Genomic DNA, 27108 nt, shown 5'->3' on the forward strand with positions numbered 1-27108 from the left:
GAGTCTTCAGTGTTTTAATGTTTGATGTTGAGTTTTTCATTTTGGTTTTATTGTCTTCAGAAGATAGTCAGATATTTAGGTGTTCAATAGGTAAAGAGTTCTATGGTGGAAATCTGTCTAATTGTGGAACCTGAGACCTGCAGGATTATCAACAATAGTTGGAGAAAATCAAATGAGCAGAATATGAGATTCTATAGAAAATATGAGACATGCATTTTTTTAGAGAAGTTTACTAAAAGAGGAATGGGAATGGCGTGGAACAGAAATTTAACGGAAAAAACCATGAAGATGATAGATCTGTGTTCTAATTTATTCTTCTCAAAGTGAAACTCTTCGGATTCCTCCACGACCATCATCATCATCAGTCCCGCATGGGACTTTTTCCATCTGCACTCCGCGTGCTGTAATGAAGCGATTATCTAATCCTAATGCAGGAATCGATCAGAGCCCATATGAACTCGGCTTCTGCGTGTCGATCAATCAGACGAGTTTTTCCACCTCTTTCTCTCTTGCGGTTGCGCAGTCGCGTCGCAACACACACACACACACACACGCGGACAGAGAGAGACGCACTCACTGCTACGGGCTGCTCAAGAATTAATCCTTCAGCACACCACACCTCCTTCTTGTCCAGTTCTCCAGGTTCTCCTTATTTTACCACATTTTATTTCGCACTGGTGAAACCGGTGCGCGCCCCCGCGTATCCGTGCTCTCCAAACCCCGACACCGGAGCGCGTCCCCGTGAAGTTCACTTTTTTATTCACATTTATATTATTTGGCAGTGTTTTTGGTGTTAGATATGGTTTCCTCTCAGAACGCCTCCAACGCGACCGGGAACTGGACCAATCAGTTCGCGCAGCCGCCGTGGCGCGTGGCCCTGTGGTCGGTGGCGTACAGCACCATCCTGGCGGTGGCCGTGTTCGGGAACCTGGTGGTGATGTGGATCATCGTGGCTCACCGCCGGATGCGCACCGTCACCAACTACTTCCTGCTGAACCTCGCCTTCTCCGACGCCTCCATGGCCGCATTCAACACGCTCGTCAACTTCATTTACGCCGCGCACGGGGACTGGTACTTCGGCGAGGAGTACTGCAAGTTCCACAACTTCTTCCCGGTCACCTCAGTGTTCGCCAGCATCTACTCCATGACCGCCATCTCCGTGGACAGGTAGGAGCTTGGTCTTGGGTGCGCGTGCCGAGGTGCCCCAAAAGTGTATCATTGGGGTCCTGGGGGGTGGGGGCGGGGGGCATTGTGACACCAGTGGAATAAAATGCTGATCATTGATTGGTTGTCAGACTCATCAATCATCATCAATCAGCGATTCCTCTTTTAAAGCTCATTACACCTACAGCACGTGCACCTGTACAGGGTAACGGTACTAAAGGTACTAATGAAGAGTACTGACTGCTACCTGGATCTCTGGCAGTGAAGCAGGACAATGCGTGTTGTAGTCTATAAGTATTGGCACCCCTCCTGTCTGGAATGTTCTTGGAAGTGGTTTATGGGAATTGTCAGTACTGAGTGTGTGTGTCAGACAAATAAGGAGAGAGAAAGTGTGTGTGTGTGTGTGTGTGTGTGTGCGCGCTGAATGTGTTTTTGAGAACATAGAAAAATGAGTGGGTGTGTGCGCATGCGTGCTTGTGTGATAATATGAATGAAAACTTGTATAACAGTGAATGGGAATGTAATGTGTGTGTGTGTGTGTGTGTGAGAGAGAGAGAGAGAGAGCGCGCGCGAGAGAGAGAGCGAATGGGTGAGTGTGTACTGAATGTGTTTTTGTACATATAGAAATGTGTGTGTGTGTGTGTGTGTGTGTGTGTGTGTATATACTTCTATCAATGACAAAATGTAATAACAGTAAATGGAAAAGTCCATGTGTGTGTGGGATTGTGTGCGTGTCTGTGTGTGTGTGTGTGTGTGTGTGTGTGTGTGTGTGTGTGTGTGTGTGTGGTGTGATATAAATGAAAACTATATAATAACAGTGAATGGAAATGTAATGTGTGTGTGTGTGTGTGTGTGTGTGTGTGTGGTGTGATATAAATGAAAAACTATATAACAACAGTGAATGGAAATGTAATGTATGTGTGTGTGTGTGTGTGTGTGTGTGTGTGTGTGTGTGTGTGTGGTGTTGGATGGGTTTCCTGAAACTGCATCCACTTCTGCCACAAATGTCTTTTCAGGTTTGATTAATTGCGCAGGGTGTGTGTGTGTGTGTGTGTGTGTGTGTGTGTGTGTTTGCGCGCATGTGTGAGATTCCTCATATCTGACAAATCATCCACTTCCAATTATTTATTTACCAAATCCCTAGGGGTGAAATCTCTATCACACACACGCGCACACACACGCGCGCACACACGCGCGCACACACACACACACGCGCACACACGCACACACACATGAACATAAACATTACATTCCCATTCATTGTTTTTATACAGTTTTTCATTCATATCATACACTACACACACACACACACACACACACACACACGCAAGCCAGTATTGATTTTTCTCCTGTAAATTGTTTTGCCTACAGTTTAACAGTTGTATTTAGGTGGTGTGTGTGTGTGTGTGTGTGTGTGTGTGTGTGTGTGTGTATGTGTGTGTGGGTGATGATGTCACAAATCTTGATGGTGGTTGGAAGAGAAAACCCCACAATGCTGAGCTCTGAGAAGAACTTGTCAGTTCATGCAGCTCTTATGATTGAAGATCACTTTAATCCATCACACAGGAGATGATGGAAAAGCAGGTTCTTCTCGCCAATCAACACGCTGGAGTGATAGTGGAGTGATGAAGTGATGATGGACAGATGATGGAGTGATGATATAGAGATGATGGAGTGATGGTAGAGAGATGATGGAGTGATGGTTGAGTGATAATGGAGTGATGGTAGAGAGATGATGGAGTGATGGTAGAGAGATGATGGAGTGATGGTAGAGATGATGGAGTGACGGTTGAGTGATAATGGAGTGATGGTAGAGAGATGATGGAGTGATGATAAAGTGATGATGGAGAGATGAGAGATGGTAGAGTAATGATAGAGAGATAATGGAGTGATCATATAGAGATGATGGAGTGATGGTAGAGAGATGATGAAGTAATGATATAGAGATGATGGAGTGATGGTAGAGATGATGAAGTAATGATATAGAGATGATGGAGTGATGGTAGAGATGATGAAGTAATGATATAGAGATGATGGAGTGATGGTAGAGTGATGATGGAGAGATAAGAGATGGTAGAGTAGTGATGGAGAGATAATGGAGTGATCATATAGAGATAATGGAGTGATGGTAGAGAGATGATGGAGTGATGATATAGAGATGATGGAGTGATGATATAGAGTTGATGGAGTGATGATGGAGAGATGAGAGATGGTAGAGTAATGATGGATTGATGATAGAGAGATGGTGGAGTGATGGTAGAGAGATGATGAAGTGATGATGACTGCACCCCTGACCTCCTCACCGTCCCTGATTATGCGAACACCTTTGTTGCTGAAGAATGTCCACAAATCTCCACAAAATTTAGTGGAACATCTTCCCAAAAGAATGGAGATTAATATAAAAGGAAAAGGGGATAAAGTGTGGAATGAGAGGTTGAGAAGCACATGATCAGGTGCCACTAAACCTCTGCCCCTGAAGTGTAGACTGAACTCTAGTATATTGTAGAGGATCTGATGGTTTGCTGAATGTGAACCTGCAGTAGGAGTCGGTGTGTGTGTGTGTGTGTGTGTGTGTGTGTGTGTGTGTGTGTGTGTGTGTGTGTGTGTGTGTTGATGAGATATCGGCATGGTAACAGGGCGAGGATAACTCTCACAGGTACACAAGGCTCAGTGTCCCATCACATCGACAGAGACGACTTCATAAACGATCAGATGCAGGAGAACATTTCCTCTCAATCAGGGTTCATCACACAGCATCAATCACAACATCTCAGATAACACCTCCAACACCTCCATCATCATCATCATCATCATCATCATCATCATCTCTTCAATGTTACAGATTGGAAAAACATCACTTGAGAACGTTAAAGGAAGAGAGAGGTAAAGGAGAGATGAGAGAAATTAACAAAAAGAAGATGGAAAATAAGAGAGAAGAGAGAGAGATAAGTGATAGATAAAAGAGAGAGAGAGAGAGAGAAAGAAGAGAGAGCGAGAGATAGATAGACAGATAAATAAAAGAGATGGAAGAGAAATAGAAAAGAGATGAAAGAAAGAAAGAAATGAGAAATATGAGAGATGTAATAATTTTACATGTTGAATGTGATTGGAAGATGGTGTACTTTGTGACATCACACCCTGAGCGGTCACATGACTTTAAAAAGAAGACCATAAGGAGGTGTATTGTGTGGAATTTAAATAAAAGATGATGAGGATGAGGAAGATGAGGAAAAGGAAACATCAGGTGACTAAGCTTTGTTTCAGAAGAAGGAACTGAAAGCTCTATTGTCATATAATTGAGTTTGATGAAGCAAATTAAAGCGTATTGATGAAGCATGTATATATGTGTGTGTGTGTGTGTGTGTGTGTGTGTGTGTGTGTGTGTGTGTATACAGGTACATGGCTATAATTCACCCTCTGAAGCCACACCTCTCAGCCACAGCCACTAAAGTGGTGATAGTGTGTATCTGGGTGCTGGCCGTGGTGCTGGCGTTCCCGCTCTGCTTCTTCTCTACGGTGAGGAAGTTACCCAGAAGGACTGTGTGCTACGTTGCGTGGCCTCAACCCGGAGACGACGCTTTCATGTGAGACATCCTGAATTCTGAATGTTGAGAAGATTTGGATTGGTTTCCTAGAACAGCATTGTGTCAGCGTTGTTCCACTCCACGATTTGTCATAGAATGTTCTTTATCTCTGTATATTTCTGGGGGGGTTTGTAGAACCACCACATGATCTGAATTAATAATCAGAATAAATACATTTGAGACTTCAAACTTCCGTTCCTCCTGCTTTTTAATTTGCTTCGGCAGGTACCATATCATCGTGATGTTGCTGGTCTACATGCTGCCTCTGGTGGTGATGGGAATCACCTACACCATCATCGGCATGACGCTGTGGGGAGGAGCGATCCCCGGAGACTCGTCCGATAATTATCACGGCCAGCTACGCGCCAAGAGGAAGGTCGGTGGATAAACTGCCTACTCGGGAAAACAGATAACGATTATTAGAAACCAGAACACGACACAGATGAGTAGCAGGGGGTTTATACAGCATGTGGGGGTTCTGGTCTGAGGTTCTGGTCTGAGTGGACTGTAAATCTGTACAGAAACAGAGGTGAAGGCAAGCACATTAATGGAACATTTGAGCAGTCTCTGATGAGGAAACACGGTCGGCTCTTGAATTTGCCCATAATCCTGGTGGCATTGTTTCTCCAGGTGTTTTTGAGTGGCATGCCAATAATTCTGTTGTTTGAGTCCTGCTCATTGTGTGCAGCCACTTCATAAACAACAAATGGTTGGTTAATAGAATAAATTGAAGCCATTTTGTGTCATTGTTTGTTTTCAAGTTTGGTTTTTGTCATTGTTGCTGCTGTTCCCAAGCAGTTCTTTCTGAATGTTAACTCCTAAACAATACTTCCCCATCAGTACCTTCCACGTGGTACCTCATGCCTGTTACTTCCTTAGTGTTAGTTTCCAGGCGATACTTACCATGTAATACTTCCTTAGCAGTACTTCTTAAATGTTACTTCCCAAACTTTACCTCCTGTGTAGTTCTTCCTGATTGTTACTTTCTCAGAAATACGTCCTGAGCGATGTTTCCTGAGCATTGAGTGTTTACATCAAGCCTTAAGTCTCGAGAAGGACTCATCAAGCAGTGCTTCCTAAACATTACATCCTGATTGTTACTTTGTAAATGCTCAGGTACTTCCTGAGCATTGCTTTCTGAATGTTACTTTCCGATTCTTCCTTCCCATGTGGTACTTCCTGGCCAAACACAAACATTCGTTAGTGACCAACATGAAATTGGCTTTTCTCTCCAGTGAAAGTGCATATCAGTGCTGCTGGAACTCATATCTCCATCTTTATTAATCAAATCATTCCCAAGTGAGACCTGGATAAATCCCCCTAATCAGAGCACAGCTTGTGAGACTAACAATACCTGACTTCTCCTGGACCAGCAGATTCTCCTTGCTATCTTCTCTCCATCTGAGAGTCCTTATCATCTCTCCACTCCTTTCCCGTCTTCTTCTCTGTGTTTAAGTGCCACTGGAGAACCTTCTGAACGCCTCTCTGACGGGGCGGGGCTCAGCATCCTTGTCTCCTTTCTGGATGAGTCTGGCGTATAGGTTTTGGAGTAGCGCAATCCAGGACGAGTCTGATCTTCACTTCTCTTCTTTTTCTCACAGGATCAGGAAATGATCTCTCATGAAAAACGTGCGAGGCAGAGATATATCATTATCTACTCAGCCGAGACGAGCTTTTCATTATAACACAAGGAAGTAATTAGAGATGGAGGAAAACACACACACACGCATACACACGTGCACACAAACACACACATGCACACACCCACACCCACACACATATGTATATATACACACATACACTTAACCGGTGACACACAGATACAGACACACACACAGACACACACACAGACAGACAGACAGACAGACAGACAGACAGACAGACACACACACACACACACACACACACACACACACACACACACACAAAACGTAAATACACGTGTGTGTGTATATGTCAAAATCCACACAATTAAATAGTGCAACTACTACTTAGAGCTGGTTAACTATTTTAAGCTCCACCCCAATTACAGATCATTAACTATTTTAAGCTCCACCCCCAATTTGAGCTGGTTAACTAATATAAGCTCTTCCCCAAATAGAGCTAATTACTCATTTAAGATCCACTCCCTCTAATTACAGACGTTCTCCCCCTGCTGTGTAGTAACGCATCAGCAACAAGGCGGGCAAATTCTGGCACTGATCCTCTAAAGTAATTATTTATTTCATGCAAATTAGTTTGGAATCTGAGTGCGTGGAGCTTAATGTTTCTTGAATACTTCGTTCCATGACAGTTTATCTTGGAGGCCTGAGTAGCAGGAGTGTGCATCTATGGTTTAATGCATCTTTAGATGTGCTTTTTAAACATCCCATTCCACATGTATTCTCTATTTCATGTATTGGAGCTCTGTAGCTCCTACAGGGCGCTGTCTACTGAGGATATGGTGCTGAATTTGCTGCTTGGCCCCCTGTGACTGGAAATGTATTTTTGCTGGAATCTGGAATCTCTGGATACTGCTTCTTTTTTTTTACAAATCGTCGGCATGTTGTTGTGAAACATCGATCCTACGTAGTGTGTAAATTCCGATTCTGCTGCCTCTCAATCATTTAGTATTCAAATCCCACCACGGCTGCCTGGAGACTGGCGCTAAAGTGAGATTTATTGGTGCTTGAGCTTAGAATCATGCCACGAGAACAAAAAAAACAACAAAAGCAGACGATTTCATTACTCAGAAGCGAGTGTTTTTTTGTTTTGTTGTTTTTTTCATCAGCGTGGAAGCTCCATCACACTGATCAACCTTTTCAAAACGCTTTCCATTCGGGAACACCGTCAGCATCTCATCCTGTAAATTGTCTGCTTTTATTAACCCCCCCCAACACACACACACACACACACACACACACACACACACACACACACACACACAAAGAAAGAAATCATTCTGAGGTCTCTGTCTATCGTCCCTCGTTGATCAGCACCTGGATAAAGTAATGACGCCTATAACATCTGGTGAATTGCCTGAGATTTGCTTTATACACTCCCTGACTCACTACAATGTTCCTTTCCTTTCCTCTTTTACAAGCTACTTAGGGAGTTACTGTGTGTGTGTGTGTGTGTGTGTGTGTGTGTGTGTGTGTGTGTGTGTGTGTGTCTGTGTGTGTGTGCGCGCGCACGCGTGTGTATGTCAGACTTGCCGATCTTCACCACCTCCACCACAGAGGCTAATTACGAAGGCGTCAAAGCAGGAACATGTTCTTCCTCTCCAATGGTCCTTAATCACACAAGAGGAGAAACAGAAAAGAAGGAAGGGATCAGGAAACATCTCCGTGTCTCTGTCTGATCCGTACGAGAAGCGGAAATGAAATGTCCATTTCGGATTTTGTGCATATTTTCTCAATTTGGTGATATAATAAGCTCCAGTCTTCTGAGATGATGTTCCTCTAGATTTTGTGGAGATTCATGCATCCACAAGAATGAGTGTTAGTAAGGTCACATACTGATGTAGGTGAGAAGGTGAGGAGGTTCCTGGAGTGCAGTCAGCATTCACATTGATGCTGGTGTGGAGTGCTTTGTGTCATGCTGGAACAGGTTTAAATCTTGACTACAGGAGCTTATGGAATCATGTAGAAGAACATAGTGCTGCTCATTAGGGATCTTTTTCTCCTGGTCCTCCTGAGAATGGATAGAGAGATGGAGAGAATGTGGGAAGTCATAAAGATGTGACACTGATGTTTAGGATCTGTTAATGAGGATTTTATGAGCTTTCAGGAGAAACATCTCAGGGTCTCCTGTAGCAGAGGAAATCAGGGAGATGGAGTCAACAACATACTTGAGAGATTTGGAGTGAGGAGGACTCATGCACACACAAATACACACACACACAGCGTGTGTGATGTGATGAATGAGGTGTGTGAATGTGCAGTGTGTAGCACTGATACAGAATACACACCCATTGATTATGTCTTTCTCAGAGGTTAACACACACACACACACACACACACACACACACACACACGACACAAATGTGGTACATCACAGTAATCGCACACAATGTGTGTGATGCCAGGTGGGCGAAAAAAAATAAGTTATTGTGCATAATTTGCTGTGTGTGTGTGTGTGTGTGTGTGTGTGTGTGTGTGTGTGTGTGTGTGTGAGAAACTGCAGAGGCAGGAATTTTTTATAAAAAAAACCATGATGTTCTCTGAGGTTTTAAATGTGAGCATATTTTTCCCTCGAGCACAAAAACAGAACTGATTTTAGTGTTTAGTGTTAAAGTGTAGTGCAGAAAGTGAGGGTGAGGAAGGTGAGGAGGGTAGGATTACTGAAGGTGTGGAGATTGTTAAGGGTGAGGAGATTGATGAAGGTGTGGAGATTGTTAAGGGTGGGGAGATTAATGAAGGTGTGGAGGTTGTTGAGGGTGAGGAGATTGATGAAGATGTGGAGATTGTTAAGGGTGTGGTGACTGATGAAGGTGTGGAGACTGTTTAGGGTGAGAAGATTGATGAATGTGTGAAGATTGTTGGGGTGAGGAGATTGATGAAGGTGTGGAGATTGTTGGGGTGAGGAGATTGATGAAGGTGTGGAGATTGTTGGGGTGGGGAGATTAATGAAGGTGTGGAGATTGTTGAGGGTGAGGAGATTGATGAATGTGTGGAGATCGTTAAGGGTGAGGAGATTGATGAAGGTGTGGAGATTGTTGAGGTTAGGAGATTGATGAAGGTGTGGAGATTGTTGGGGTGGGGAGATTAATGAAGGTGTGGAGATTGTTGAGGGTGAGGAGATTGATGAATGTGTGGAGATCGTTAAGGGTGAGGAGATTGATGAAGGTGTGGAGATTGTTGAGGTTAGGAGATTGATGAAGGTGTGGAGATTGTTAAGGGTGAGGAGATTGATGAAGGTGTGGAGATTTTTAACGGTGAGGAGATTGATGATGGTGTGGAGATTGTTGTGGGTGAGGAGATCGATGAATGTGTGGAGATCGTTAAGGGTGAGGAGATTGATGAAGGTGTGAAGATTGTTGAGGGTGAGGAGATTGATGAAGGTGTGGAGATTGTTGAGGGTGGGGAGATTGATGAAGGTGTGGAGGTTGTTAAGGGTGAGGAGATTGATTAAGGTGTGGAGATTGTTGAGGGTGATAAGAATGATGAAGGTGTGGAGATTGTTGAGGGTGAGGAGATTGATGAATGTGTGGAGATCGTTAAGGGTGAGGAGATTGATGAAGGTGTGGAGATTGTTGAGGGTTAGGAGATTGATGAAGGTGTGGAGATTTTTAATGGTGAGGAGATTGATGAAGGTAGGGAGATTGTTGGGCTGGGGAGATTGATGAAGGTGTGGACATGTTTGGGGTGGGGAGATTGATGAAGGTGGGGAGATTGATGAAGGTGTGGAGATTGTTGAGGGTGAAGAGATTGATGAATGTATGGAGATTGTTGAGGGTGAGAAGATTGATGAAGGTGTGAAGATTGTTAGGGTGAGGAGATTGATGAAGGTGTGGAGATTGTTGAGGGTGAGGAGATTGATGAAGGTGGAGATTGTTGGGGTGGGGAGATTAATGAAGGTGTGGAGATTGTTGAGGGTGAGGAGATTGATGAATGTGTGGAGATCGTTAAGGGTGAGGAGATTGATGAAGGTGTGGAGATTGTTGAGGGTTAGGAGATTGATGAAGGTGTGGAGATTGTTGGGGTGGGGAGATTAATGAAGGTGTGGAGATTGTTGAGGGTGAGGAGATTGATGAATGTGTGGAGATCGTTAAGGGTGAGGAGATTGATGAAGGTGTGGAGATTGTTGAGGGTTAGGAGATTGATGAAGGTGTGGAGATTGTTAAGGGTGAGGAGATTGATGAAGGTGTGGAGATTTTTAACGGTGAGGAGATTGATGATGGTGTGGAGATTGTTGTGGGTGAGGAGATCGATGAATGTGTGGAGATCGTTAAGGGTGAGGAGATTGATGAAGGTGTGAAGATTGTTGAGGGTGAGGAGATTGATGAAGGTGTGGAGATTGTTGAGGGTGGGGAGATTGATGAAGGTGTGGAGGTTGTTAAGGGTGAGGAGATTGATGAAGATGTGGAGATTGTTGAGGGTGATAAGAATGATGAAGGTGTGGAGATTGTTGAGGGTGAGGAGATTGATGAATGTGTGGAGATCGTTAAGGGTGAGGAGATTGATGAAGGTGTGAGATTGTTGAGGGTTAGGAGATTGATGAAGGTGTGGAGATTTTTAATGGTGAGGAGATTGATGAAGGTAGGGAGATTGTTGGGCTGGGGAGATTGATGAAGGTGTGGACATGTTTGGGGTGGGGAGATTGATGAAGGTGGGGAGATTGATGAAGGTGGAGATTGTTGAGGGTTAGGAGATTGATGAAGGTGTGGAGATTTTTAATGGTGAGGAGATTGATGAAGGTAGGGAGATTGTTGGGCTGGGGAGATTGATGAAGGTGTGGACATGTTTGGGGTGGGGAGATTGATGAAGGTGGGGAGATTGATGAAGGTGTGGAGATTGTTGAGGGTGAAGAGATTGATGAATGTATGGAGATTGTTGAGGGTGAGAAGATTGATGAAGGTGGAGATTGTTGAGGGTGAGGAGATTGATGAAGGTGTGGAGATTGTTGAGGGTGAGAGATTGATGAAGGTGTGGAGATTGTTGGGGTGGGGAGATTAATGAAGGTGTGGAGATTGTTGAGGGTGAGGAGATTGATGAATGTGTGGAGATCGTTAAGGGTGAGGAGATTGATGAAGGTGTGGAGATTGTTGAGGGTTAGGAGATTGATGAAGGTGTGGAGATTGTTGGGGTGGGGAGATTAATGAAGGTGTGGAGATTGTTGGGCTGGGGAGATTGATGAAGGTAGGGAGATGTTTGGGGTGGGGAGATTGATGAAGGTGTGGAGATTGTTAATTGGTGGGGAGATTGATGAAGGTGTGGAGATTGTTGAGGGTGAAGAGATTGATGAATGTATGGAGATTGTTGAGGGTGAGGAGATTGATGAAGGTGTGGAGGTTGTTGAGGGTGAGGAGATTGATGAAGATGTGGAGATTGTTAAGGGTGTGGTGACTGATGAAGGTGTGGAGACTGTTTAGGGTGAGAAGATTGATGAATGTGTAAAGATTGTTGGGGTGAGGAGACTGATGAAGGTGTGGAGATTGTTGAGGGTGAAGAAATTGATGAATGTGTGGAGATTGTTGAGGGTGAGGAGAATAATGAAGGTGTGGAGATTGTTGGGGTGAGAAGATTGATGAAGGTAGGGAGATTGTTGGGCTGGGGAGATTGATGAAGGTGTGGACATGTTTGGGGTGGGGAGATTGATGAAGGTGGGAGATTGATGAAGGTGTGGAGATTGTTGAGGGTGAAGAGATTGATGAATGTATGGAGATTGTTGAGGGTGAGGAGATTGATGAAGGTGTGGAGGTTGTTGAGGGTGAGGAGATTGATGAAGGTGTGGAGATTGTTGAGGGTGAGGAGATTAATGAATGTGTGGAGATCGTTAAGGGTGAGGAGATTGATGAAGGTGTGGAGATTGTTGAGGGTTAGGAGATTGATGAAGGTGTGGAGATTGTTAAGGGTGAGGAGATTGATGAAGGTGTGGAGATTTTTAAGGGTGAGGAGATTGATGAAGGTGTGGAGATTGTTAATGGTGATAAGATTGATGAATGTGGAGATTGTTGAGAGTGATACGAATGATGAAGGTGTGGGGATGGTTAAGGGTGAGGAGATTGATGAAGGTGGGAGATTGATGAAGATGTGGAGATTGTTAAGGGTGTGGTGACTGATGAAGGTGTGGAGACTGTTTAGGGTGAGAAGATTGATGAATGTGTGAAGATTGTTGGGGTGAGGAGACTGATGAAGGTGTGGAGATTGTTGAGGGTGAAGAAATTGATGAAGGTGTGGAGATTGTTGAGGGTGAGGAGAATGATGAAGGTGTGGAGATTGTTGGGGTGAGAAGATTGAAGAAGGTAGGGAGATTGTTGGGCTGGGGAGATTGATGAAGGTGTGGAGATGTTTGGGGTGGGGAGATTGATGAAGGTGTGAGATTGTTGAGGGTGGGGAGATTGATGAAGGTGTGGAGATTGTTGAGGGTGAAGAGATTGATGAATGTATGGAGATTGTTGAGGTGAGGAGATTGATGAAGGTGTGGAGATTGTTGAGGTTAGGAGATTGATGAAGGTGTGGAGATTGTTAAGGGTGAGGAGATTCATGATTAGGAGATTGATGAAGGTGTGGAGATTGTTAAGGGTGAGGAGATTGATGAAGGTGTGGAGATTTTTAAGGGTGAGGAGATTGATGAAGGTGTGGAGATTGTTGAGGGTGGGGAGATTGATGAAGGTGTGGAGATTGTTGAGGGTGAGGAGATTGATGAAGGTGTGGAGTTTGTTGAGGGTGAGGAGATTGATGAAGATGTGGAGATTGTTAAGGGTGAGGTGACTGATGAAGGTGTGGGGATGGTTAAGGGTGAGGAGATGGATGAAGGTGTGGAGATTGTTAAGGGTGGGGAGATTGATGAAGGTGTGGAGATTGTTGAGGGTTAGGAGATTGATGAAGGTGTGGAGATTTTTAAGGGTGAGGAGATTGATGAAGGTGTGGAGATTGTTAAGGGTGGGGAGATTGATGAAGGTGTGGAGGTTGTTGAGGGTGAGGAGATTGATGAAGGTGTGGAGATTGTTAATGGTGATAAGAATGATGAATGTGTGGAGATTGTTGAGAGTGATACGAATGATGAAGGTGTGGAGATTGTTGGGGTGAGGAGACTGATGAAGGTGTGGAGATTGTTGAGGGTGAAGAAATTGATGAAGGTGTGGAGATTGTTGAAGGTGAGGAGAATGATGAAGGTGTGGAGATTGTTGGGGTGAGAAGATTGAAGAAGGTAGGGAGATTGTTGGGCTGGGGAGATTGATGAAGGTGTGGAGATGTTTGGGGTGGGGAGATTGATGAAGGTGTGGATATTGTTGAGGGTGGGGAGATTGATGAAGGTGTGGAGATTGTTGAGGGTGAAGAGATTGATGAATGTATGGAGATTGTTGAGGTGAGGAGATTGATGAAGGTGTGGAGATTGTTGAGGGTTAGGAGATTGATGAAGGTGTGAGATTGTTAAGGGTGAGGAGATTCATGATTAGGAGATTGATGAAGGTGTGGAGATTGTTAAGGGTGAGGAGATTGATGAAGGTGTGGAGATTTTTAAGGGTGAGGAGATTGATGAAGGTGTGGAGATTGTTGAGGGTGGGGAGATTGATGAAGGTGTGGAGATTGTTGAGGGTGAGGAGATTGATGAAGGTGTGGAGTTTGTTGAGGGTGAGGAGATTGATGAAGATGTGGAGATTGTTAAGGGTGAGGTGACTGATGAAGGTGTGGGGATTGTTAGGGGTGAGGAGATGGATGAAGGTGTGGAGATTGTTAAGGGTGGGGAGATTGATGAAGGTGTGGAGATTGTTGAGGGTTAGGAGATTGATGAAGGTGGAGATTGTTAAGGGTGAGGAGATTGATGAAGGTGTGGAGATTGTTAAGGGTGAGGAGATTGATGAAGGTGTGGAGATTGTTGAGGGTGAAGAGATTGATGAATGTATGGAGATTGTTGAGGGTGAGGAGATTGATGAAGATGTGGAGATTGTTGAGGGTGATATAAATGATGAAGGTGTGGAGATTGTTGAGGGTGAGGAGATTGATGAAGATGTGGAGATTGTTAAGGGTGAGGTGACTGATGAAGGTGTGGAGATTGTTAAGGGTGAGGAGATTGATGAAGGTGTGGAGATTGTTGGGGTGGGGAGATTGATGAAGGTGTGGAGATTGTTGAGGGTGAGGAGATTGATGAAGTTGTGGAGATTGTTGAGGGTGAGGAGATTGATGAAGGTGTGGAGATTGTTGAGGGTAAGAAGATTGATGAAGGTGTGGAGATTGTTAAGGGTGAGGAGATTGATGAAGATTAGAAGATTAAAAGCAACTGTCTGAGTGTAATGGAGAACTTCACCATTACAGAAATGTTCAATAATTGGTTTTAATAGCGTGTGATTGGTCAGGAGATGATGATTAGTTTCCTGTGCCAGCAGCTCAGACAGTAATGCAGCTGTGGATTACAGGATTATACTAATGCACTCGTTCTGTCGCGTTATCACTCCACAGGGACTCGTACACCGAACACTTCACATAAACACAAGTGTTTATTAATTCACTGCATGAAAAAGATGTTTATTTTTTTCTCTTTTGTAGAGTTTCTTGTCGTCTCTGGCTTAATAAAGAGCTTCAGACTGCATTCTACAGCTTCCTCAAGTGAGAATTCAAACTCATTTCAGCTAAATTAGCTACGCTGAAACTTTAATTGAACATCGCTTTAATTGCCTTTTGGGTTGTTATGGGACTAATCTCATCAGTCAGATGAAGTCCTGGGCAAATCAGCACTCAGCCAGAAGCCATCTCTTTACTAAAGCAAGCAGGAATCATGCGACCTGGCCGAGTATGCTAGCATGCGTGTTAGGAAAGAGCAGTGATTATGTTGTTGTGTTGAACCACTGAGTCACGTCGGTCAGATGTTATTGAGCTTGACGTGTGTTAGATTTTCTGCCTGGTGTGTTAAGTGGTGGCGTTTCTGCACTCTGCTCCATGTTCTCTCTCCAGTCGAGAGCTCTCCATGCTAAAGAGCGCTAGCACAGTGTAGAGAATGTGATGGGCTTCATTAAGAAGGAATCCGTAAGGGACGGAATGATGGACAATGAGACAGCGACAAAATGGGGGTTATTATCAGGGGTATAAATATCAGACTTGTTTATAATATGAGACACAATGAATACAATATTCAACACAGTAAAAGACTATACAATAATATGGGAGATACAATACTAAATGACTGTACAATGCAATACAATAGAATATAATAGTATACGATACGATATACACTAATATGATATGACACAATATGCTATGATACAATACTATATGATCGTACAATGCAATACAATAGTAAATAATACAATATGGTATGATTCGATATGATACAATACTATAGATTGCTACAATTGAACACAATACAATACGATTTTAAATGATAGTACAATATGATATATTGTGATACTATGTGATTGTATGATAAAATAAAGTTCAATAGTATTATACGATACTACACAGTATACACTGCGATACAATACTATACTGAACAAAACTCTGGTATGATACGATATTATACAATAGTGTGATATATGATACAATATGTACAAAGGATTTCAACGATACCACACTATACAATACAAAAAAATGATATGATAGTACAATATGATATTATGATATGATTCAATACAATAGTCTGATACGATACAATCAGATACAGTATGAAAGCATTGTGCAACGCTATACGATACTATACAATAGTACAATACATACGCAAAAATACAATATGATACTCTGGGATAGTTTTATACAATACAATAAAGTAGTCTGATATGGTATGAAACAATACGATACAGTAGTACGATACGATACGGTATGATACGATATACTGTACAATACAATATATTCTTATGTGATAGTATGAAAACGAAACAATTGTTCATGTTACAGTATGATACAATACATTGTGTTACTATATAATTACAATAGGACAGTAAAGTTGGAGCTACTGAGCTGAACGAGGCTTAAAAGCCAGTTGGAGATCGAGTGGGTTGGACTTGTGATTTAAGAGCCATGATAGGAAACTCTTCACCTCTAGAAATCGGCTTCCTTTTATCTGGGATCCGGGGGCAGAGCAGAGCCAGAGAACGTTAGCGCTGCGAATGAGGAGGATCTCAGAGAGATAGGAGGAGTTTGTAATAAACTGGAGGTGACACCAACAGACAGAAGACCTGATGGAGAGTGAAGATAACGCGTAAATATTCTAGCAGCCGTATGCCGAATGTTGAATGTTGAATACGTTTGCGATTTTTTTATTGAGATTTCGCCGGATATTGCGGCAGAGGAGAAACGATACAGGGTTTCAGAGATCCATCAGGACTGAGGGGAGATGTAACGACCGTAGATGAGAAAAGAGCATAATGCAAAAAGTGTTTTTTTTTTTTTTTTTCATAAAAAAATTATATTAAATTATTGTAATAATTAAATATAATAAATATATTTATATTAAATAAATTGTTTTTATTAAAATTTTTATCTTTATTTTTGAAAGCTAATGTGAAATTAGGTTTGAAAAAAATCTGAACACCAAAATAAGATCTGCAGAAAATGATCTCCCAACATCCTTTCATTTGTTCTCAGTAGATCCTGTGCATCCTGGTCAGGGCCGCCATGGGTCCAGAGTCTATTCCAAGAACCAGGAAGAAGGTTTACACTAAAAGGAACTTAGCCAACATATCCATCTGCTGGTGTACTTTTACATCAAGAGAGTATAATATTCAAAGATTTCACAGGAATAAAGGTATTTAACCTTTAGGGAAGAACTTTCCAGTGTCAGGCCAGAAAAGTTTACGTTTCCACCATTTTTTCTTGTGCTTATTAATTTAAAGAGAAAAAAAAGAGAAAGAGGAGATGGTGAGGAAAAAACACTATAATGCAGGTAATGGGAAATTGTGTGGTGTAAGAGGAAGAAAACACTTGAGGATGTGCTGTTATGGGAAAATCACAAAGCTCAGGATGATGTAACCGATTCCGATCCATCGCACCGATCTGCTGTTGATTTCGAGAGGCCTAAGAGCTCAGCCTTGAGGAACTCCTTCATTCCCAGGAGTGTCGAGATTTTATCTTCAGGAACAGTTTGTGGATATCTAAGCATACGATTTTGCTTTTTAAATATCACATTCCACATTTGATCTCAATTTGCTGTTATTATAAACTTCATTCTGAGAAGATGTTCCACTAGATTTTGTGGAGATTTGTGAAGACAAGGGTGCATGCAGCCACACAAGTGTTAGTTAAATTAGGTAGTGACGAAGGTGAGGTGAGAAGACCTGTGGTGCAGTTAGCGTTCACATTCATCTCAAAGCAGTTCAGTAATGTTGGCGCTCTATAGCAGGAGATCGTCTGCTCCAACCCATGGAAAACAGATCTTCATGGACCTGGAACAGGTTTCGGACACCTAGTTTAAGGGAATAGAAAATTCTATGCTCCAGAATCTAAAGACACTTGTGTAGTTTCATTTTTGTGCTAACGGTCTGATGAAGAACGACGTATTCCTGGGAAAGTCAGGTGTCCAAGAACTTTATCAAGTTTAAGATATGAACCTGGAAGTGTGATGGAAAAGTAATGAACGAGAGAGAAAATGAGAGAAAGAGAGAAAGATGTCATGACTCACTGTCTACATTCAGAGCTAACAAAAAGAACAGTTCATTAGGGACCTTTACACGAGCCGTCTCTTGTAGTGTGGAGAAGGCAGGCTGTGAGAGGTTATTAGTGCCGAGAGAGAAATCCATCTTCGAGTGGACACCGCACTTAAAAGCAGCTTGCAATGAACAGAAAAGAGTTAAGAGACGTCAAAAAAAACTTTAAGGCCAGGTTTCTGAGGAAGTGGTGTGGGAGAAGTTTTGAGAAGCAGTGGAATGGAATCTGATTGGTGGAACGTGCTGATGGAGCGAGAGATGGGATCTCGATAAAGTGGGATTGAGCGGGATAATCCCGAGCAGGGATTAGGTTTTGAAATAGAGAAAAACGAGGTGACGGAGGTGAAGCATTGGTCCACTGCAGATTTTATCGCTAAAGGAATGTCTGATGTCTTCAGTAATACTAACTATGACGATTGCGTTGAATTTTGTATTTGTTTGGGTTAAGACGGAATTTATGAAGGATTCATGGTGAAGAGGGATGTAGTGAAAGTCAAGGAAAAGGCATATGAGGAGCTGTAGGAGAAGTTGGACACTAAGGAACGAGAAAAGCATTTGTAGCGATTGGCCAAGAAGAGGAACCGAACTGGGAAGGATGTGCTGCAAGTTAGAGCAGTAAAGGATGGAGATGGAAATATGTTGACTAGTGAGGAGAGTGTGTTGAGAAGATGGAGGGAGTATTTTGAGCAGCGGATGAACGAGGAAAATGAGAGAAAGAGAAGGTTGGATGATGTGGAGATGTGAAGCAGGAAATGGATAGGATTAGTAAAGAGGAAGTGAGAGCAGCGATTAATAGGAGGAAGAGTGGAATATCGGTTAGACCAAATGACATACTGGTAGAAGCATGGAGATGTTTAGGAGAGATGCAGTGGAGTTTTTAACCAAATTGTTTAACAGGATTTTGCGGGTAAGAAAATGCCTGAGGAATGGGGAATGTGCTGGTACTGATCTTTGAGAATAAGGGAGCTGTGCAGACCTGCAGTAACTACAGGGGAATTAAGTTGATCAGTCACACCATGAAGTTCTGGGAAAGAGTAGTGGAAGCCAGGCTGAGAGAAAAAGTGACCATCTGTGAGCAACAGTATGTGACAGCAGTGAAGTGTGCAGTAGGAACGAAAGACTGGTTCAAGGTGGAGGTTGGACTGCATCAAGGATCGGCTCTGAGCCCTTTCCTGTTTGCAGTGATGAAGGACAGGTTGATGGACGAGGTCAGTTAGAAATGAGTTTATTAGAGAAACATGAACAGCACAGCAGCTTCTCTTTGTGGGGCAGTTTGGAAATCAGAGCAGCAGCAGTTTTTGTTTGGGAAGAGTTCATGAGCAGTTTATGAACAGAACAGCACGATTTGCTTGCGTAGAGTTTATTCGTGAAGAGTCTGTGACTGAAATTTTGTGGACAGTTTGCCAGTTTTTGCATATTCCGAGATGTTCCCTGATAAGGTTTTCTAATTCTTCATAACTCTTACTCTACAGCTGTAAAAATCGTATTTGCTCATTGTTTTTTTGTAGCATTGACCAGTTAATTTCAGCATACTGATCATGGTTTCTATTATTGAAAGATATAGACTTTTCAATCAGCACATCAATGCCCAGTTATCTCAACCAACTCAATCCTCATATACTCCCAACAGCCATGTGTTTGAAGAACCTAACTAGCCAGAACTTAATAACCATGATTACAAGATCTTGGATCTTTCTTTTGTTCCTAAAAGTAGTACGCGAAGGACGAAGAACAATGTCTTTTGTTTTGTCGTCCACCAGAACCCTACGGTTTTCTTTCAAACGGAAGAAAATCTAGGTTTTATTCTACACTTTTCTCCAGTTCCACTCGTTTATCTCGATGCATTGGCATTCCGAGGATGTCGTGTTTCTTTAAATCACTACACTGCGATGTATTTGGTCCGTTCCTGAGAGGACAACAGAGCGAGCACTGTCGCTCGGGTTACGCTCACCGATTTAAGGGAATTGCGGGAGCAGATTGCGCGAATCAGCAGAGCAATAAAGAGGCAGGCGGTGCCATACAAGCCAAGGATTCTGGGTAATACAGAGTGATGGAGGGGATTGATAAGGAGCTGGATTTAAGCGTGTGGGAACTTGGAGCATGAACTAAAAATGCAGCGGGTGCAGGAACCATGCAGTTAGAAGTTATAATTTTTTTAAAGTGGATTTCTATCAGTTTCCTTCATCAAAATAAACTAGAAATACAGTTTTCTTGAACATTATTTTGGATTTAGCCAAACAAATAGAGGAATTTGTTGTTTTTTCCTCCCGGTTGCCTTCTTGCTGCTCAGTGCACATTTTATATGTATGCTTTCTTATTAGCTGCTACGTCCACTAAAATGCTTGCTAGCATTTCTAGTTGTCAGCATGACCACTTTCTGTTTTGTGGAAGCCATTTTTCAGATTGGTGTAAAAGTGACTGTCGCGTTCGCTTTACAAGCACATCACATCAGCGTTTTCCTGTCAAGAACCCACACATCTCCTATTTCTGTTTGCTTTATTTATCAGAAATTTTAAGAAGTAAATCTTTTCCTTCCAGGTGGTGAAGATGATGATCATCGTAGTCGTGACCTTTGCCATCTGCTGGCTGCCGTATCACGTCTACTTCCTGATCACGGGCCTGAACAAGGCGCTGGCCAAGAAGAAGTCCATCCAGCAGGTCTACCTGTCAGTCATGTGGCTGGCCATGAGCTCCACCATGTACAACCCCATCATCTACTGCTGCCTCAACAGCAGGTACATTTTCAAAGTTACATTTATGCAAGATCTATCAATATTTGTAAGAATAGAATTGAAGCATACAGATTAATCAGGTTGTTTCAGGATCAGCGTGATTGAACATGCATTGTTAACTAACTAGCAAACCGCAAAACAGACATTAACAAGAATAATTCCAAAGTGGTGACATCGCAACTTGACCTAGCCGCGCCCACAAAACAGTCCAATAGCATCTGTAGTTTACATACATCAGTAGCAGCATTTCAGAACCTCAGGATTATATCTGAAGAGAACATTTTCCAAGCTTGACTCGGACCATGGAATGCAAGAAAACCGAAACCCCGAGAAGCAGCGATGTGGTTCAGAAAGCCTCCTGAATGGAAAGAGAGAAGTAGGGAGTAAATAAACACGAGAGCTAATGAGAGCTAATGAGATTAATCACGAGGAGCTGGTGAAATCAGCGGTCAGACATGACATCGTTCCTTTTCAGATCAACTGATAAACAAATAGATGCAACAGGAGGATGAACACTGGTGTAAACACTCACGTAGTCATGAAGGATATCAATCAATGGCTAATTGATCAACATGACTAGAAAATGTGAACTGATGAGGAGCATTGAGGTTCAGATGAGAGGAAAAACCTTCTCATTGTTCTTCTAAGGACATTCACGGAAATTTCAGTTCTGGAGGTTTCATGGTATCTGAGAATCGCTAGTCAGCAAACAAGTATGATTTTGTATTTGAATGGAATGCGCATAAATGTTAGCATTAGGAGGTGTTACCATGGCGATACCAATACACCTCTAGTACAATTTCAGTTAATTTTAGTATAGAATTCACCATATCACTAAAGAGGAAAGGACTTTTATACCATCCATCTGGTGATGAAGTTAGTAAACGTCATGTTTTTCATGCCAGGTATTTTTCTCACATGTCTCAATCACGTCCTTCTTGTCCTCAGGTTCCGAGCCGGTTTCAAGCAAGCGCTGCGCTGTTGTCCGTTTGTCCGCCTGTCCAGTTACGACGATCTGGACCTGAGGGCTACACGCTTGCAGGCCACACGCCAGAGCAGCATGTGCATGCTGTCACGTGTGGAAACCACCATGATGGTCATGAACGACACCACGGAGAGCTCCACCAAATGCAGGAGCCTCATCAGCCAACACATTCAACACAAACACAATCACAACGGCTGCTCGCAATCCTGCAAGAAAAGCACCACATACACGCCCGGCAACCCTCAGGACGACTTCTGCTGATCGCGGCCTCCCCGCCACAGGAGATACTCATGATCGATCCAATTCATCAAATTCTGTTTGTCATATTGTCATTCAGCTTCAAGACTGTGATCTCGGGAAGGTATGAATGATTTATATTAGCATTAGCATGAACTTAGCCAGCAGCAAAACTGACTGTGCTAGATTTTATAGACTTGTTGGTCCACGAGATCCAGCAATTATCTGTTCATTCTCATCAATGGAGGGTGAAACAACACCCACATTTTATCAGCAGTAAAACCCCACAGCAGTGAGGAGGCACGCAGGAGAAATCTGATGTAATTGTTAAAAGAAGGAAATAAGAAAGTCTTGAAACTTGAAGCTTGTTACCTCGGGCCAGTTTAGTTCCGGAATCTTCCAGCTCTAATACCCACTCACTCCAAGAATTCGCTACAGGAACTCGCTCCGGGAATTCGCTCCGAGAACTCGCTCCGGGAAGTCGCTCCGAGAACTCGCTCCAAAAACTCACTCCAAAAACTCGCTCCAGGAACTCGCTCTGAGAACTCGCTCCGAAAACTCGTTTAAAGAACTCGCTCAGAGAACTCGCTCAGAGAACTCGCTCAGAGAACTCGCTCAAAGAACTCGCTCAAAGAACTCACTCAGAGAACTTGCTCAAAGAATTCACTCAGAGAACTCACTTAGAACTCGCATTATTCTCGCTCCGAGAAATCTCTCCGTGAACTCACTCATAGAACTCGCTCTGAGAACTCGCTCTAAAAACTTGTTCAGTGAAACTAGCGCTGAGAACTTTTTTAAAGAACTAGCAATGAGACCTCTCTCAAAGAACCCACTCCAAGAACTCACTTAGAACTCTCTCCTGCTCGTTTATAGCTCAGGAGGAAGAGTTATCTATCTATCTATCTATCTATCTATCTATCTATCTATCTATCTATCTATCTATCTATCTATTTTCTATGAGTAAACTATGTAAAATAATATATTAATATATATATAATATAAAAAACTTTTTAATTTAATAGAGAGAGAATTGTTATATTTATAATACAGATTTTTTTCTCTTTCAATATTAATAAATGTATCAGTCAGAATCATGAGGATCTGCTTTAAACTCAAACCTGATGAGAAATCATTACAGAAAAGTAAAATGGTTGAACTGGTTTAGAGACGATGGAACATTCCGGCATAACACGGGACCTTCAGGCAGATTTCAGCTTCAAATCGAACGGACACACTGAATCCTGCATACACCGTATCGCCAAAAGTATTGGGACACCCGACTTCTCCTATGTGGTTCATCCACAAACTTGGTGGCCATTTTTATTAGACCGTTTTGTGTGTAAAAGCATGTAATTTGATGATTTGAACTAGGAGACATGACACGAAGTGCACCCAGCCAGCTCCATGAAGATCTGCTTCCCATTGGTTGGAGTGGAAAATCTCCTGCTATAGAGCTTCAACCCAATTAAACACCTTTGAGATGAATGTGAATCTCCACAAAATCTAGTGGAACATCTTATCAGAAGAGTGGAGCTCATTATAAAAATAAATGAGGATTAAATGTGGGATGAGATGTTCAAGAAGCACATACTAATCTTATGGTCAGGTGTCAAACCACAAACTTTTGCCTGTACAGTGTATATAAATATGAAGAATCTCGATTCTTTACTGCGTCCAAATCCACACTGGGTTTTGAAGCTGTTTGAGATTCAGTGTGAGTGTTTAGTACTCTATTTCAGCTGGAGATCTCAGACACACACACACACACACACACACACACACTCACACATACACTCTCGAGACTCCAGATCACAGAGCTGGAATTACTTTTCAATGACCTCGGCGTGTTCTGAACATAATGGTGTTCTCCACGGCATGGATGCTCCGCCTTTGTCTACACCCTCCCGGGATGATGGTTTTATTTCCCTCCAAGTGTGTGTTAGCCTTTGTGTTCTTTCATTATTTAAGCAAGGTGTTCGTAAGGCTTCATATGAGCTACTTATGCGTTACGTGACACCTGAGATAAATCTGCAGAAACATTTCAAGCCTTGTTCCAGTTTGGACGGCGAGTTGCCATTACATGTTAGAATGTTATGACTGCTTTGCTTTCTTATAAAGCATCATAACGCCAGCAAAGGCTTTATGAAGTGTTCCTTAAACCTATGTAAACACTTTTAAAGACTTATTCCAACAGACTTTTTGATGTCAGTTTGACATTAGGTTCTTATAACCTGGCTGATTTACATGAAAGCAGCTCCAGAATGTCAGACTCACAGTGGTTACAAAGCGTTATGAACAATTATGACACTGTTATATCACCTGAGCTCCTATGGCTCCTAATGATATGACACTGCAGTTCTGGTATTTCTATACAGTTTGGTTTGAAAATTAATGTGTTAATATCATAGTTATGAAGCCTTATGAGAATGTAATAAAGCTATTGTGACAACCTGATGATAGGTGCATTCATTAAACTGTAATAAAACCTTAAAGACTATAAGCATTATACCATTATAAGAAATATTTGTTCGCTGTCCTGTAGTGTTTATTACATATTTATGACAGCAGTATAATGACAGGATTGTGCATTTGTACACTCTGACTCTCATGTAACCTTATGTCAGTTGACATAGAAGGTATGACAGAGTAAATGAGCACTTAGTTCAGGTCAGCTGATGTCTTTTGGAATACGAATACCATAATGTATGTTTTTGGTCACTTAGGAACGGCTTAAGTAGGTCTTATGTAGCCTTATGTACACAGCCCTTAGATAAAGTACTGATGTTTTATGAAGAATTTATTGAAGTGAATTATACACATTACAGCGGCCTGGTCCGGACCGATAAATTGTTTCTAACAGTGTAGGTTGAGATTATGATTAATCTCACACACACACACACACACACACACACACACACAATTAAATTTAAGCAGCGCTGACTCAGCACAGTACTAACATTTGGGTTTCATTTGCTCTCTTTTTTTTTAAATGCTCTAATGGATGCAGTTTAACCCTGAGATGAATGCGCACACACACACACACACACACACACACACACACACACACACACACACACACACACTTACTAATGTCCAGGAGTCTAAGTGACCTCTCATCTCATCTGAATTCAAGTGTAATGGATTTTTTTTTACGGATGACAGACATCCACCTGTGGCCTCTCACACGCACACACACACACCCACACACACACACACACACAGACACACACACACACACACAAATTCGATATATTAAATACTACTGAAATTAAAGAGGTGTACAGTAAATGTTCATAACGCATCATCTGCTCATGACATCACTTCCTGTAAATATATAAACACAAACACTGTAATAACACTGGATTAGCATTATAACGCTAGCGGGCATATTTGTACTCTGTCTATACAACAGCATAATGACAGGGTTGTGCATGTACAGTATACACTCTGACCCTTATGTCACCTTATGTCAGTTGACTTAGGAGTTATGGCAGAGTCAATGAGCACTTAGGTGAAGTCAGCTAATGTCTGTTGAAATAAGAATATGTAGGTTTTTAAAATGAGGGTGTGAGGAAACGGAATTTAACCTCTGGATGGACAAACGCTTTGCATTTAACCCTTTAACCCTTTAACACCTTTACATTATTATTATTATTATTATTATTATTATTATTATTATTATTATTATTACTATCATTATTATTATTATTATTATTATTATTATTGTTATTATTATTGTTATTATTATTATTGTTATTATTATTATTATTATTATTACTATCATTATTATTATTATTATTATTATTACTATCATTATTATTATTATTATTATTATTACTATCATTATTATTATTATTATTATTATTATTGTTATTATTATTATTATTGTTATTATTATTATTATTATTATTATTATTATTATTATTATTATTATTATTATTATTATTATTATTATTATTATTATTATTATTATTATTATTATTATTATTATTATTATTATTATTGTTATTGTTATTATTATTATTATTATTGTTATTGTTATTATTATTATTATTATTATTGTTGTTGTTGTTATTGTTATTATTATTATTATTATTATTATTATTATTATTATTATTATTGCTGCTGTAGCTCACCCTCCCTTAGTCTCGCACTTTATACACCTCCCTCATGTGAATGTAATGAAAACTGCAGTCATTCTTGCTTTACTCTGAGATATATTATAGAAATCTTCTGTACATTGCATATTCTGTGTCTTTCTGTCTCATTGTGTTTTTATATTTTTCAGAAATCACACTATTTCTGTAAATAATGATCAGATGTAATGAAAGTATTCGCCATGACATGATTATAGCACTTGTGTACCTCAATTCTGTACCTTTGTTCATCACAAAATCCTGGATTGTAAACTTACATAATTGTGTATTTGTTTTTTTTTTTGTTTTTTTACCAAAACACTGATACACCATCCTCTAACCCTAGTCATAAGCAATTCTACTTTATTTATTATTTGCTTTATTTGCAAACAAGGAGGCAGAGCTGTGCAACTCTTATCAATTAGCGATGTGGATGTGGGCGGAGCTTATTTATGGGCTAGAAAGAATTTACACTGATTATATATGAAGATACTCCATGGATGAAAGCTCTCTAACAGAATTTCTGTTACCTGACTTATGAATGATGTCATAATGCATTATAAATAAATTCATCAAATGCTATAGAGTATACATAACCACTTATAGCCACTAATACACTGTAAATCTGTGAATATCTTATTAACATTTATAGTTAACATTTTTTTGCTAGTCAATCATGTAACACTTTTCAAGCGTTAGTACTCACCTATTACCAGAATAAAGCCTGTAATAGACTCTTATAATGCTTCATAAGTTGTGCGATACTCTCATTGTGATATCTGAAAAATATACATTAACAAGTAATACATTTAACAGCCCTTTCTATATTCTTATAAATTTTATATTCATGAATTTGTAAGATGTTATAAAGCATGCATTATACCTTATAACCGTATAACCTAGCATGCTGTTTACCTGTATACATTTTAATACCCTTATATTCATGGTACTTTTATAGCTTAAACTATTTTACTATATGTTCAGCTTATTG

The 27108-nt window shown here is 41.3% G+C and overlaps 1 protein-coding gene across 1 annotated transcript; it reads left to right on the plus strand.

Moving 5' to 3' along the window:
* tacr3a (tachykinin receptor 3a) lies at window positions 1–22920 on the plus strand. Its single transcript, XM_046843408.1, has 5 exons — window positions 1–1167; window positions 4560–4748; window positions 4974–5124; window positions 20566–20762; window positions 21708–22920. The coding sequence occupies exons 1-5, from the start codon at window positions 800–802 to the stop codon at window positions 22003–22005; spliced, it is 1203 nt and encodes a 400-aa protein (XP_046699364.1). The 5' UTR covers window positions 1–799; the 3' UTR covers window positions 22006–22920.
* Window positions 22921–27108: the final 4188 nt, after the last annotated feature.

This window comes from Silurus meridionalis, chromosome 28, assembly GCF_014805685.1.
Source record: "Silurus meridionalis isolate SWU-2019-XX chromosome 28, ASM1480568v1, whole genome shotgun sequence".
NCBI classification, from domain to species: Eukaryota; Metazoa; Chordata; class Actinopteri; order Siluriformes; family Siluridae; genus Silurus; species Silurus meridionalis.